The sequence below is a fragment of the Drosophila arizonae genome, chromosome 5, assembly GCF_054131065.1.
Source record: "Drosophila arizonae isolate 15081-1271.41 chromosome 5, UAZ_ARI_1.0, whole genome shotgun sequence".
NCBI classification, from domain to species: domain Eukaryota; kingdom Metazoa; phylum Arthropoda; class Insecta; order Diptera; family Drosophilidae; genus Drosophila; species Drosophila arizonae.
Genome location: NC_142925.1, coordinates 13,833,366 through 13,847,913, shown reverse-complemented (window position 1 = coordinate 13,847,913; position 14,548 = coordinate 13,833,366). Strand labels below are relative to the sequence as shown.

At 41.6% G+C, this 14,548-nt stretch overlaps 5 protein-coding genes across 7 annotated transcripts; 2 read left to right on the top strand and 3 right to left on the bottom strand.

The window, feature by feature from the left end:
- Positions 1-509: 509 nt before the first annotated feature.
- Positions 510-2,945, top strand: CysRS-m (cysteine--tRNA ligase-like protein, mitochondrial). Of its 2 annotated transcripts, XM_018013365.2 has the most exons (3): positions 512-772; positions 868-1,094; positions 1,163-2,945. In XM_018013365.2, the coding sequence occupies exons 2-3, from the start codon at positions 1,084-1,086 to the stop codon at positions 2,832-2,834; spliced, it is 1,683 nt and encodes a 560-aa protein (XP_017868854.1). In that variant the 5' UTR covers positions 512-772; positions 868-1,083; the 3' UTR covers positions 2,835-2,945. The 2 variants fall into 2 exon arrangements, with proteins under 2 accessions (XP_017868855.1, XP_017868854.1); XM_018013366.2 differs by having other exon boundaries at positions 510-1,094; positions 1,166-2,945.
- Positions 2,946-2,993: 48 nt separating this feature from the next.
- On the bottom strand, positions 2,994-4,738 carry LOC108617582 (transmembrane protein 39A-B). Its single transcript, XM_018013405.2, has 4 exons — positions 4,323-4,738; positions 4,038-4,264; positions 3,419-3,983; positions 2,994-3,356 (listed from the first exon to the last, which is right to left on the bottom strand). The coding sequence occupies exons 1-4, from the start codon at positions 4,578-4,580 to the stop codon at positions 3,129-3,131; spliced, it is 1,278 nt and encodes a 425-aa protein (XP_017868894.1). The 5' UTR covers positions 4,581-4,738; the 3' UTR covers positions 2,994-3,128.
- A 160-nt stretch (positions 4,739-4,898) lies between these two features.
- Positions 4,899-8,060, top strand: LOC108617425 (protein HID1). Its single transcript, XM_018013231.2, has 2 exons — positions 4,899-6,469; positions 6,538-8,060. The coding sequence occupies exons 1-2, from the start codon at positions 5,170-5,172 to the stop codon at positions 7,824-7,826; spliced, it is 2,589 nt and encodes an 862-aa protein (XP_017868720.1). The 5' UTR covers positions 4,899-5,169; the 3' UTR covers positions 7,827-8,060.
- An 845-nt stretch (positions 8,061-8,905) lies between these two features.
- mIF3 (mitochondrial translation initiation factor 3) lies at positions 8,906-10,216 on the bottom strand. The gene is made up of 2 exons (XM_018013173.2): positions 9,778-10,216; positions 8,906-9,720 (listed from the first exon to the last, which is right to left on the bottom strand). Exons 1-2 carry the CDS (start codon positions 10,104-10,106, stop codon positions 9,333-9,335), a joined length of 717 nt encoding a protein of 238 aa, XP_017868662.1. The 5' UTR covers positions 10,107-10,216; the 3' UTR covers positions 8,906-9,332.
- A 141-nt stretch (positions 10,217-10,357) lies between these two features.
- Positions 10,358-13,999, bottom strand: LOC108617382 (spondin-1). Of its 2 annotated transcripts, none has more exons than XM_018013170.2 (6): positions 13,751-13,999; positions 12,747-13,141; positions 12,374-12,586; positions 12,066-12,320; positions 11,829-12,000; positions 10,358-11,772 (listed from the first exon to the last, which is right to left on the bottom strand). In XM_018013170.2, the coding sequence occupies exons 1-6, from the start codon at positions 13,917-13,919 to the stop codon at positions 10,520-10,522; spliced, it is 2,457 nt and encodes an 818-aa protein (XP_017868659.1). In that variant the 5' UTR covers positions 13,920-13,999; the 3' UTR covers positions 10,358-10,519. The 2 variants fall into 2 exon arrangements, with proteins under 2 accessions (XP_017868659.1, XP_017868661.1); XM_018013172.2 differs by having other exon boundaries at positions 13,743-13,872.
- Between the last annotated feature and the right edge of the window lie 549 nt (positions 14,000-14,548).

Sequence of the window (14,548 nt, the reverse complement as noted above, 5' to 3'; positions counted from 1 at the left end):
GCTCGTATTTTTTGCTTACGCATTGACTGAAGTTTTTGGCAAACGGTCTGACCATGGTGCGTATGATTTCTGCCATTTGCCAAACAATGCTTTTTCACGCTCATTCTCAAAGGGAAAAGAGAGTTGATTGGTTTTCTGCCATGTTCGTCCATCTGTCTGTATGTAAGCAAAACTACCAAATATGTACACGTATAAACACACGCGAGACATACAAGTTGGAAGTTTATAGCTATAAAATCATTGTTTTCATTTCAGTTATTGCGACTCTTGAGATCTTGGTTGAGTGCTTCTACACCTAGGCATTTTGATTGCATGGTCAGCCCATTAAGAAGTGTCAAATCAGAAAACATAATTTTGGGTCCATGAACGAGTATTATGCAGTCGGTTGCGCATGATTTTCACACTTTACTTAAGTATATTGATTTAGTATATACAAAAAAAAAAAAAAAAAAAAAAAAAAAAAAAAAGAACTAAGGAAGCTTTCCTAAATATGTTTAAAAACAACAGGTTTACATTTTAAACATATTTACATTTTAAAACGATTTAATTAAAAGATTTCACCTGAAATTTAAATGCACAATCTAATACAAAAAATAAAAATAAAAAATACATATACAAAATTGCTGAAATTAAAAGTTTGAGGTATTTAATGGGGTACAACAACTGTGTAGTGAGAGTATACATTGTTGGTTGGTTGCTGCGGACTTCATAAGAAACAGCATATATGCACAGAAATTCTCGCTATCTTGGCTAGTTAATGTCCTTCTAACTTGTAAATATCAATATTTTATTTGCCTTCTTGTTAATCAAGTAATATCAATTAGGCCTTTAATACATTCCTTCATTGCTGTATTAACATTTTACCAGAATAATTTTTGAAAACCAGGGACGACTCGCGGTTACAAACTGACAGATATCGATATCTTGGACTTTCATACGTCAACAGCAGCCATATAACAAAATATATTATAACAAAATATTTACCGATATCGATAGCTTCAATAGGGAATCAGCTGTTGCTGAAAATCAAAACAAAAACTTTAGACAAAATTTTAAATTTTTAATTGTCAGTCACTTAGAAATATGTTAAAACTGTAAGTATGGAAGTGCATTTAACACATATTTATTATATTTATGAATACCGCTGACATTCCCTTTGTAGTAGCTGTCGTTTAGAAGAATGCAAAAGAGCCGTCAATTCGCAACAATTTCGTCGTTCGATGAACAGCAACAGCTCTTCCAAGCCGACACAAGCATTTGCCAACAGTTGGCAAAGACCATGCGGCGAGTACACCGGCATCAACATTTACAATCACAGAGTCCGTGGCAAAGTGCCGTTGGTGCTGCGCAATCCACGTATGGTTACCTGGTACACATGTGGACCAACAGTGTATGATAAAACGCATGTGGGGCACGCGAGTACCTATGTAAAGGTGGACATAATACAGCGCATACTGCGAGATTACTTTAAATATAATTTAATAACAGCTATGAATATCACCGATGTGGATGACAAGATTATCACACGCAGCAAGGAACAGGGACGTAATTGGCAGGAGCTGGCTCGAACTTACGATGCGGAATTCAAGGAGAATATGTTGCGGTTGAATGTAAAGCCTCCCAACATGCGAGCGCATGTATCGGCCAATATACCTGTGATCCAGCGCTTTATAGAACAACTGCTTGAAAATCAGCAGGCATACGTAGCCGAGGATAAATCTGTTTACTTTGATGTGAGTAAGTGCCAGAACTATGGCAAATTGCAAAACATCAGCAAAGAGGAACGGGCCCTCCAAGAGAACGAGCAAGGGAAACGAAGTGCTGCAGATTTTGCACTGTGGAAAGCGAAAAAAACGAAGTACGAACCCAGCTGGAGCTCGAAATGGGGTGGTGAAGGGCGTCCAGGATGGCATATAGAATGCAGCGCAATAGCTGGAATGTTTTTCGGTGAAGAATTGGATTTCCATGCGGGCGGCCTCGATTTGCGTTTTCCCCATCATGAGAATGAGGAAGCTCAATGCTGTGCACACTACAAAAAAAATCAATGGGTCAACTATTGGCTGCACACTGGCCAACTCCATTTGGTGGGTGATCAGCATAAGATGTCCAAGTCATTGGGAAATACAATAACCGTAGATGAAATGCTAAAGAGCTATACAGCGGATGAATTTCGTATGGCCTGCCTCCTCTCCAATTACAATAATGACATGCCTTACAGCGATCAATTAATGTTGACCGCGCGTCAAACATTAAAGAAATTCACGAATTTCCATGCTGATCTGAACGCGTATATGCAATTCCAAAAGGCGCCTAAGCTCCTGGACAGGGGTGCACTGCAGTCACAGCTAGATCATATGGTATTGGAGTTTGATAATAGTCTGCGCGATGACTTTGATACATCACGTGCGATTAGTGTCTTAATGGACCAGATGAGCAGCATCAGCCGCTGCATCAATCACCAATCAGCAGATGCAGAGCAGGAGCCCGGCCACTGTCTTGATTTGCTGCTAGCAGCAGGAAATTTTATAGGCTCATCCATGCTTAACCTCGGCATCAGCTCGCTAGCCGACTCATCGAATCTATTGAGTCAACAGCAACAAGCAAATAACTCTGCTCAAGTGGATGTTAATTTGCTGGTTGCTGATCTGCTAGCCATTCGAAGTCAACTGCGAGAGCAGGCAGCTGAATCGACGAATGTGAAGAAATTGGAACTACTTGAACTGTCTGATAGGTTGCGAAATGTTCTTCAGGAACATGGCATCAATGTGCGCGATCACAAACAGGGTAGCTCCTGGGTTTACAGAGAGCACAAGACCGCTACTAGAAGAGTCTAAATTCTTTTGTTAAATTTTGTAATTGATCGCTGGAAAATATTAAATATTTCCTTAGGGTGTACTCTGTATTCTAATTGATATATAAATTATAACAGATTTGGTTAACCGAAATTCATTACTCTTTCTGCCTGTTACATAAAAGTATACAAGATTTATAGCTAGAATAGTTTATCTGTTGAATTTATTGAACAGTAGTCTATATTATCTGTTATTTTACATTTATCATTGGCTTAAGATAAAAGATCTACATATTGATATAGCTATGGTAAAGCTATGATTCTGCTCTTAGCTAACTTAATTGTAAATGGTGGAACATTCTGCTTTATACAAATGTTTAGTAATCAAATAATCTCGTACCAGCTTATAGAAGGCGACCATGCTAGTAAATGCTACAAAGCTAATGGACAGTACAAAATGCCATTCAATACTGGCAGCGCTCAATGATGCAATCTCCACTAGGAGCACTGCCGCCTGCAGAGATGCTAATGTGGAGTAAATGACAGTGGGGTTGTGGAACAGTTTCTGTGAATAGAGAGAAAGATATATAAGTATCTGGCTAATAAATATAGAAAAATTTTAATTACATAGAATCGGAGATGACTGGCATTGCCGGGCGTGGCAACAGTGACCAGGCCGTGACTCCGATAGAGCGCCCCATTGTGCTTTACTACTGTACCATGACCGTAGACAGTATACTTTGACCAGTTCTGTGCGTTCGCTGCCACAATTAGTTGCGAAGGCGCTGCCTGTGGATCGCGGTCCATGCGCTGCCAGCTCCCCAAGTGCAAAGTGGCTCGATGCAGCGTATCGCTGTACTTGGCCGGATATTGAAAGACAGCTGACAAGCTGAAGGCGCCCAGACAAACGATGATGCAGTGCTGTGCCGCACGCATGACATTGTACTGTACACTCAATGACAAAAGGCAGGGTATGAGCACTAGATAGGCATTCAGCATGCATGTGAAGATCAACTGCTTGAAGCGTCTGTTGAAATCGTGACGAAGCGTTTCAATTTCGTCGCGTATTTGAGCGGCATTCGTTGTGCAGCTATGCACGGGCAGATCGTTAATATAAACGCCAGGTACCTCGAAGCGAGTGCGTAGAAACGGTTCCAATTGAAAGCCAAAGATGAGGAGATATACCATAACACTAAAAGAATAGTAAATATATAGTAGAAGAAGGATAAATTACTTAATTACTTACGGATAACTTAGATAGAAGAGCAACATGTAAGTGTGTGTCTGATAGAGCCTGAAAGCGCAATAGCACAGACCTAGCTGAACGACTCCACCGAAGCCATATTTAATGCTCATGCGGACTATGCGACACTCATTGTTCTTCCATTTGGCCAAAAGCATACAATACAGAAATCGTCTCGTATTCAATATGAGAATAAGGTAACGTAAATACGGATCGATTAGTTCAATGTTCTGCAAATGAAATAGGAGTGTTAGGTCGGATTTATATTCCCATCCAATTATTACCTACCACCATGTGGCGTGCTTGGAATTGCGGCAACCACCAGTTGGTGCGGTAAATGTTTATGAATTGTACAATAGCTGCACCCATGGTAAAGGCGCACATTATAAGCTCACTCAGCCATTCTGATGTGGTTGCATGCTCCGGGAAGGGAATATGCTTAGGCATCGTGACCTGTTGTGTACCCATTTTCGTTGACATGTTACGCTGAAAACAATCTTGTGCATCGCTAGAGCTACTGCCATCGCTGCGTTCATCATAACCCATTCTATTTTAGAATTACTTAAACCAATTTGAGCGACATTTAAACAATTTGCCGGACTAGCTTGCGCGAAAAACAATAAATGTTGCGGAAATTATCGATACTTTTGTTGCCAGCTGTTTTTTGCTCATCTTGATGAATTAACGATTATCCTATACGATTGTTCGTTATCGTGCCGCTAGTGCCCTATTGGCAATGTTAAAAGGCTTCTATCGTTACTTAGCGAGCTCAAGATAAATAATTACTAACGTTTAGGTAATTAAATTAAAATTAATATACATTTCACTTTTTCCGTTACGAGCTAACTAGAATTATTTGGCTGTGTCAGCGATTATGAAGCAAGTGCTGCCAGACTTGTTGGAGTTCGATAGCAAATCGATACACTATGACACCTCTGCTGGCAACCAACAACAACAACACACTTGCTACTCTATTTTCTTAGTCGTGCGTAGGCGAATTTCTTAATTTTCTCATTGAAGACGAAGCAAAATTTATGTAAAACTCCAACACTGCAATTGTTTTCACTTTGTTTGAGGCAATAGCAAACAGAGTAGCTGCAACAAAGGCGTATTTACACATTAACAACCACACAATATGGGAAACACCGACTCAAAGCTAAACTTTCGCAAAGCAATTGTTCAGCTGACGCAGAAGAATCAAAAGATTGACAACAACGATGACCAGTTCTGGGATCAATTCTGGCAAGCGCATCAAACAACGCTGGAGGATGTCTTCGCACTGGTGACAGCAAGTGAAATACGTCAAATTAGAAACGATAATCCTGCAAATTTAGCTACACTTTGCTACAAGGCTGTAGAAAAGTTGGCCCAGGCTGTCGACAGCAGCTGTCGCACTCAGGCGGAGCAACAATGTGTGCTGAACTGCGTAAGGTTGCTCATACGAATATTGCCTTACATCTTCGAGGATGATAAGTGGCGTGATTTCTTTTGGAGCAATCTGCCCGCTCAAGAGCAGGCGAATCATGGTCAAACTGTGCCCCTGGCCCAATCCCTTATCAATGCCATATGTGATTTATTATTCTGTCCAGACTTCACTGTGACGGCAACGAGGCGCGCAGGCCCAGAGAAGGCCGAGGAGTTGGCCAATATTGATAGCTGCGAATACATCTGGGAGGCCGGTGTAGGATTTGCTCAATCTCCGCCACGTAATGCGCACATGGAACGCAGGCGGACGGAGCTATTGAAGTTGCTGCTCACCTGTTTCTCGGAGCCCATGTATCGTACACCTCAGCAATCAGAGGAGCCCAACAAGTGGATTGCCTACTTCACCTCCGCAGACAACAGACATGCGTTGCCTCTGTTCACCTCTTTCTTAAACACTGTTTGCTCCTATGATCCGGTTGGCTTTGGTGTGCCCTACAACCATTTGATATTCGCGGACACGACCGAGCCGTTGGTAGAGGCCTGTTTGCAACTGCTTATAGTTACGCTCGACCATGACATGGTCGTACAGCACCAGCAGTTGCAACAACAACAACAGCAGCAACATCAACTGGCTCATGCTGGAGGCGTGCTGGTCACGCCATACGACGAGGGCGGCTGTGGCGATAATCTGTTTATCAATTACTTATCACGCGTTCATCGCGATGAGGATTTCCATTTTGTGCTGCGTGGCATAACGCGGCTACTGAACAATCCGCTCGTCCAAAACTATTTACCCAATTCAACAAAACGCCTGCATTGTCATCAGGAACTACTTATTCTGTTTTGGAAGATCTGCGACTATAACAAAAAGTTCTTGTACTTTGTACTAAAGAGCTCGGATGTGCTTGACATACTCATACCAATACTATATCATTTGAATTATTCGCGTGCGGATCAATCGCGCGTTGGCCTCATGCACATCGGCGTCTTTATACTGCTGCTGCTATCGGGTAAGACTTAAATGATTTTATTGATTAATACAATAATGAATTAAACCTCACTACAATGCTTTACTTAGGTGAACGTAACTTTGGCGTGCGCTTAAACAAGGCCTACTCGGCCACGGTGCCCATGGATATACCGGTCTTCACTGGCACCCATGCGGATCTGCTTATCACAGTGTTTCACAAGATTATAGCCACAGGACATCAGCGTTTGCAGCCACTGTTTGATTGCTTGTTGACAATATTGGTGAATGTTTCGCCATATCTAAAAACCCTGTCGATGGTGGCCAGCGTAAAGCTATTGCATTTGCTGGAAGCCTTTAGTACGCCTTGGTTTCTGCTCTCGGCGCCAAGCAATCACCACTTGGTCTTCTTCTTGTTGGAGATCTTCAACAACATTATACAGTACCAATTTGATGGAAATTCGAATTTAGTTTATACGATCATACGCAAACGCCATGTCTTTCATGCCATGGCCAATTTGCCGACAGATATGGCAGGCATAGCCAAGTGTCTAAGTGGGCGAAAAACGGGTGGCAAATTTAATTTACCACGCGTGCCACAGAGAAAGCCGGCCACAACTACGACTAGCCAGGAACTACCATCGGCACAAGCACCCGAAGACGATTATATTGACGAGGAGGATGAAGAGGAAGACGAAGATGTTGAAGATGTTGTAGCGAACAAGAAGACTGCTGCTGCAGCTGCAGCTGCGGCTGCTGCTGCTTCTGGTACTGCCGAAGAGGATCTCGAATCGGAAACGGAATCGCATGAGCGTTCACAGCTAGGCGACACACAGCTGGATTCCGCAGCACCGGTTGCACAGCCCGCCGAGCCGGGCACACTGAAAACATCGCTGCTGGATACTCCAAACATAGGTCAAATGACCGAACGCGAGCATCCGCATCCCAATGATAAGGCTAACGACCTGTCGCCCGCCAAGTCCGCATCGCCTACGCTGGATCAGACTCGTCTATCGGTTGCACATCGAGCCAGCATACGCATGGTGCCAGGTGACAACGATCGTTGGACGCCCACACCCGAATGGATTGTCTCTTGGCGCTCGAAGTTACCGTTGCAAACGATAATGCGCCTGCTGCAGGTGCTAGTGCCGCAGGTGGAAAAGATTTGCATTGACAAGGGTCTCACTGACGAATCGGAAATACTGAAGTTCTTGCAGCATGGCACCCTGGTGGGTCTGCTTCCTGTGCCGCATCCCATCTTAATACGAAAATATCAAGCGAATTCTGGAACTACGGCCTGGTTTCGCACCTACATTTGGGGCGTTATCTATTTGCGGAATGTAGAGCCGGCTATTTGGTATGATACGGAGGTCAAGCTCTTTGAAATACAGCGCGTCTAAAGCTCTTATTGTAATAGTAAGTGGAACCAACAACATCAACTACAATGAGAAAAAAAAAAAAGAAAAAGAAAGCAACAAGAACGCAGCTTATCCAAAAAACAACACGCTTTTGCATTTACTGTAGTTAATTTATTTAGTTTGTGACTCATTCCAAAAATTATCTGCTAATTACGAAATGTCCATGTTTTAAAAAAATATAATAAGCTTAACCCGATTATCGGTTTGTCAGCGGAATGTGAGGTTTTATCACTCCAAGTTTTCAACTGCTCTTCAAATAGCTTTTGTTCACAAATCTTTATTTAACGTTTTTAATTTTAAATAGCAAAAGTTCCTTGTGCCGTATTTGTAAAACTTTGTCTAAGTAATTTATTTGTTTTGTCTTAGTTTCTATTTATGCATATATGTTATACAGCCTCAATACCTGATTATATTCCGTGAAGTCCATTTAGAATTTGTTCAAGCTGCAGATTTACCTCTGCCTGTCTTTCACTTCTTGAAAACATTGTATATCTAAAAATACACAACACATAAATTAACTTATTTTTGATTAACCAAAAAACAGCAAGCTTTATATAATTTTTTGTTATTTTATAATTAGCTTATTTATGTGCAATGTCCTCTTTAATCGAAACTCCATTTATATACATATATATTCATATGAAATTATACTTCAATAGTTTATATGTTATTTAAATTTAATTATGTTTCATATTCAAATACACAAATATAGCCTCAAAAATAAATAGAACGAAAATTAATAAAATAAAATCAAATATTACATGTATATGAATAAATCAATAGCACTATATTATTAAGTGCTTATAAAGTAAATAAAACGTACTTAAAGAGATGTATAAAAATGCGTTTTATTTTTGCAAAATGATGTAACATACAGTTAATAAAAACAGAGGAAGACAAATATCCAGCCATCCTTATCATAGGAACAATCGTAAATCCAGAAGCGTTTATCGGAGAAATTTGTTTGATTTACAAATTTGTAGAGGAACCCTTTTTAAACTTCCCACTAACCCTTTGTTTATAGATAATATATCAAATATAGAATATACCAACAGAAATGATGATGGATATAAATATATGTATTTGCTTAAGTAAATGGCATAAGAAATCAAAAAGCAAAATTATGTGACGCTGTCATTAACTATTGTCTATTAACAATTAAAGTAATCAGACTTGTTGCAAATGATTAATTTAATCCATATCTGTGCTCCTACTTTCCATACTGCTCATACTCTCATCACTGAACTGATCGTCGCTCGACAATGCGCGTATCCAAATGACATATTTTAAGACGAACATGAATACGATTGAGACAACGCCAGCTACTATCGATTTATTGCCATCTGGTTTGTTTTGTTCCTGGCTCCGACAGGTGGAGTAGCTCTGCTTTGCCTGGACTGTATCTAGATTACCGAATATCGGAGACAAATCAATTAGGAGCTTATCTGTTGGAGCTGTTGGGATGGGCATAAATAGGCCCATTGGTTGTCACAATTGCTTTACAGTAGCTTCTTCCGTTTGCGCTGCAGGTGTCACTGGGATTATGTTGAATTTGACGTAGTTTTCTTTTTGGCGCTTTTGCACGATTTTGCCAATCACTTGCGGCTCCTTGATGGTCGTCTCAATGGCCTTGACAATGCGATCCACATTGCCTTCATCGGCGCCACTCACATTTCCCTGGATGAGAATGCGCACCTCGTGCCGTTTATTTAGCCATTTGATTATATTCTTTAACCTGGAAGACAAATCATGCTCGGCCATTCGAGCGCCAATGGTTAAGGACTTTCCCGATTTTTTGGTGCCCTGCTTTTCCGTAGATTTGGTAGTGCCCTTGCCCTGTGTCTCGTCAGCTAACATTTCAGCAGATGTGACTAATCTACATTGAAAAAATAAGTATTAAGAATAGTGCATAGACCACCTCGACTTCACCTACTTGAACACCAGGCGACCGGTTTTTGCATCCGGCTGTTGCAAACGCAGCAAATGCAAATCGCGACGTTTGGCCAACTTTTGGGCCTCCTCGAGAGTGGTAATGTTAATGGATTCATTCTGTCCAATAAGCGTTATCTTTTGCTTTAGTTTATTTGCCTTTTGTTCATCAGTTTTTGTTTTTGTTGTTATTGCTTGTGTAAGATACCGATGAAATATTAATTGCTGTGGCCTGGGAGAATCGTCAATTGTGCTTGAATATTTGGGTATCTGGAGTGACAGCGAACGAAGCGCCAATAGACTACGTATAACATTTAAACGATTTTGCTGCATTTTTCCTATTTTTTTCTAATTTAAACTCTTTAAACTCTGATTCCGAAATTTTGCTGTACAATACTGACAGAGTTGCCATTACATGCCAAAGTTAATCATTATTGCGTTTCATCAGTAAACATGAAATTAATTTCTGATTATATATTACGAGTACCAATTTAATTATTTGTATGCAAATAAATATTTAAATGTACAATCTAGAATAATTTAAAAATATTTTAATTTCTACATATGAGAAAGTATCGAGTACATTCTAGTGTTATCGAATTTGGCGCGATGACTTTTCATTTTCAATTATAACGGTAGTTCAAATTAGTTAGGAACCACGTTTCAAAATTAATATTTATTAAACTAAAGAAAAAAGTTCTGATATTTTCAACTAATTAAAATTATCCTAGACTACAATCTCACACTTAGCCCCATTGCCGATTGCCATTATTTCGCCTTCTGCCGTTAGAGGAGCTGCTGAGCTGTTCTTCACGATTTCTTTGCTGCGCCCGCTGCGAGGCTAAAATCAGCTCGCATTCATGTGAGATGGACCGCTGCTCTTGCAGCTGTTGAAACTCGGAACGACGGCACTCTTCACACTCCTCCCATCTGCTGAACTTATTCACATTTCGATCGCAGGGATCCGCCGCAAATAACATGCACTCGTCCACACAGAAATTGTAGAACCAAAAGTGACCGACGATTGTTTGATTTCTGCAGCGTGGCTGATTGGTTCGCAGCATTTGAAAGCAGCGCTTTGCCAAGTTCGTATCCATATCTTCTTCGCCTTCGACATTTTCTCGATTCAAGTTTCTATTATAGTTGTTGTTGTTTACTCTGTTCCAGGACTTGCGCTGCTGCTGATCATCTTCCTCTTGCTCTGCAGGTACCAGTGTGTCAGTCATATCTCTGTTGCCATAACGGGATCGCTGTTCATTCTCTCTGTATTTGTCGCTGGGTCGTCTACGGTTCCAAGACGAGCGCTCCACATCCTCCAGTCGTGGCGCTTGCCCATAATTTAATCTTCCTTCGCTGCCCTTCAAGTTGCCTACATCAAAGCCACCTAGTCTACGACCCTCATCCGTTTGCTCCACATCGTAATCCCTATTGAAATTACTGTTGCCAAAAGGCTCTTGCTCATTCTCCTGCTCTTGTTCCAGCTCTGGCTGTGGCTCTCTCTCGTCATACGGCGCTTCAATGTCGGCTCCATTTAAGTTACCCAAACAGGCTCTGCCCGCACATGGCCGCGTCTCCTGCAGCTCTAGCCGTCGCACGCTCTGGCATTTCAGCTCGGCGCTGGGATTCAAGTATTGTCGTTGCCGCGACTGATAGCCCTCTCCGCAGGTGACGCTGCATGGGCTCCAGCCACTCCATCCAGACAGTTGGCATTCAGCGCGTCTCTGATATGCATTTCCTTGCTGCTGATACTCGAGACCCATGTTGAATTCATCCTGATCATCAATAGGCCGCATTGGGCTGCCGCTTAGGTTGCAGACCTGGCCGTCGCAGGCGCGCTCCTCATACTGCGGCACGTTGCAATTATAAATCCTGGCCAGCTCTGGTTGCTTGTAGACTCGTCTTCTGTACTGCATGCCCTCGCCGCATTTCGATGAGCAATCGCTCCAGCTGGACCACGGATGCGTTAGACATTCGCGCGGCACATCCGGATCATTGTTAGCTAAAGTAATGTGAATTTTAGTTATTTTTGTATGCTTAGATTCTAAAACTGCTTACAATCTTCATCTGCACAGCGTCGCTCGTAGATGCGCTGGCGTTTCACTGTTAGAATGGCCATAGGCTTCATCGGCGCTCCCGACTCATCGTAGAACGGTGAACGCGGATCATTGGGAAAATCGGACCGTATGCGTCTGATAACATCTGGCGGCACCTGTGGCTGATCGGGTGACTGGAAGAGGAAGAAGAAGGAACAAAATCAATTCCAATTGATGTGCCACGCCTTCTTTTATTTACCGTATAAGTGGGTCCCGCATCTGTGCCTATATCCCAGGGATACAAGTTGATCATCCTTGACTCCAACCACGTGCAGTTGCGTAGGCATAATTCCAGCCCACTTACGCCCACGATCCAATCTGGTGAGGGCTCAATTTTGGAGGCAAATGATATCATATGATGCACGGGATCTACACGTACCGATGCCATGGTTTTGCTATTTAGATTGGGAAAGGCTGGTCCCCTTGCTTTAATAATGGTGCGTATCTTTTGATCCTGCAAATAAGACTTGGTTAATTGAAAGCTTTTCAGGGATGCGTCACACTCACTCGAAAGTTGATGCTAAATTCACGCTCAAGCAGGCGGGAAGTGCAGTGCTCGGCATATTGCTTCATTCCTTCGCTAGCTAATTGACCGGACTCCCAAAAGCGATAGTCAGAGCTATGTGCGGCGCCTACCAGTTCACAGAAGCGTGTCTCCCAACCACGAGCTGGAAAATACCGTGGATGTAAATTACGTGACCAGACGCCTTCGAATGTTAGCTAGAAAGGAAAGTTCTTTGATTTTAGACAAATTATAAATTAAAAGGAATTCGATGGAGTCATATGATATCTTGCCAGATGACAGCCTGTAGCTGACATGATTTTTCCCATTCTATTGATATAGTCTGTAGCACTTGGTTTACTCAATCGATTTACTCACCTCATATCTCGCCTCGTCGCAGGCACAGCATGGGTGGTTTAGAGCAATGCCCGTAGGCTGACTTTCGACATCATCGACAACCTCCTCGCATATGCGACGCGTCAGTCCGCCATCGTCCATGTGCCAGACGTCGCGATGCTGCAACACCGTTGCACGTATCAATATGCAACCGTTGCCCGGCTCACTGGGCGCTATCCACGTCAAATGTATATGGGTCTTGGGATTGGTATTTGTGTTCTCCACCATGTTAATGCAGTTGGGATTGAAACGTGACTCAATCAAATTGCTGAGCTCGAAGCGACCCAGATCGTTGACATAGCTGAAGTCGCCGTTCTCATTCTCCAACGCCAGTATATAACTAATAAAGCGATGTCCATTGAATGCATTCAGCGAAACTGTCGAAAAAAAGAGAAATAACGCCAATGAAATAAGAAATCATATGTTGTATATAGACGGCAGCTATCGGGGAAGCCGACCTTGAAAATCGTGAGACCTTTCAAATTCGCAATATCCTGATAAGACTGAAGCGAATGCCTCTATTTTGTTTACAAAGCGCAAGTATTGCGAAACGTTTGTATTTGTTTTCTTTTTTTTTTTTTTAATATACCCTGTACACACAGAATGGCAGGAGTATAATGAAAGAGCGGAAAATTGCGATTAGAATTTCTGAATCACTTAGTAAATACGAGTAAAAATTGTCCACAGAGTATCAGCAAATGGATTACTCTCAACTTTGTCTCGTTCACTTAGACATTGAGTAAAAATAAATCAACGTAAAGGGTAGGATGAACTTGTGGAAGTGTATTTCCTAGACAGATACTGATTAGAATTTGCCACTAAGTTAATCTGAATGTAGTTAAGAAAGCTGAGAACAGGGTATCATCCCATCGATTACTCTTAAGCACTTTTTTTTTTTTTTTTTTTTACGCACTTAAACGATTCATGAGCAATCGGAAACAGACTTTTGAAGTTCAAGCGCAAGGTCAATGAACTCACGCGCTCACCGTTGTACTCCTGTCCGAGTATATAGGTTTCCGGATTGCCCGTTATGCTTATCACATAGTTCTCATCCACCGGAGACTTGGGCGTATGGGTATTGGCCGGATGACGTGTGCAGATCAATGCCCAGCTAGAGTACGGCAATAGCACGTACACCACCAATAAATACCACATTCTATTAAGTTCTCGAATAAAATTCTCAAATGTCTGACTTGTCGTCTTGAGCTACTGTTTGAAACTGAGCGTCAAACAGTTCTTTCGGTTCTGGCTGTGGGTTCGCAAAAAGCCAACCGCTGAGAGACGATGATAAGCTCTGCCCGGCAAGAGAACTTTATTTCTCTGACCCACTGATACAAATACAAAAAAATTCACTTATCAGCAGACACTGCCCACAAAAGCCGGAAAAACAAACTATATTATACAAGAGAGCCGCCTATGCTTGAGCGCTTAACGAAAAGAGATTGTAAGTAAAGACTATAAAGAAAACAGATGGAGAATAAAGAGAGAACCATGGCTTAAAGACTTCTGAAGATTATTGTGTAAATGGAGAACATATGCTTTATAAGGCTATATGAAGTGCTTACAGTATTTGGAATTAGGAAACATGTGGCAGATATTAATGTTGTTCAAATGGAACTATTTAACCAACAAATTCGTTTAGAGGCAACTTTAAAAAAATACAAAAATGTGGAAAATTATATATATCTATTCTTCAAGCGTGTTAAATTAGACATAGATCTATTAATAATGCCTAAGAAAGGCTAGGCATATAGACTTTTTTCTTAAGAATAAAGATGTGAGCT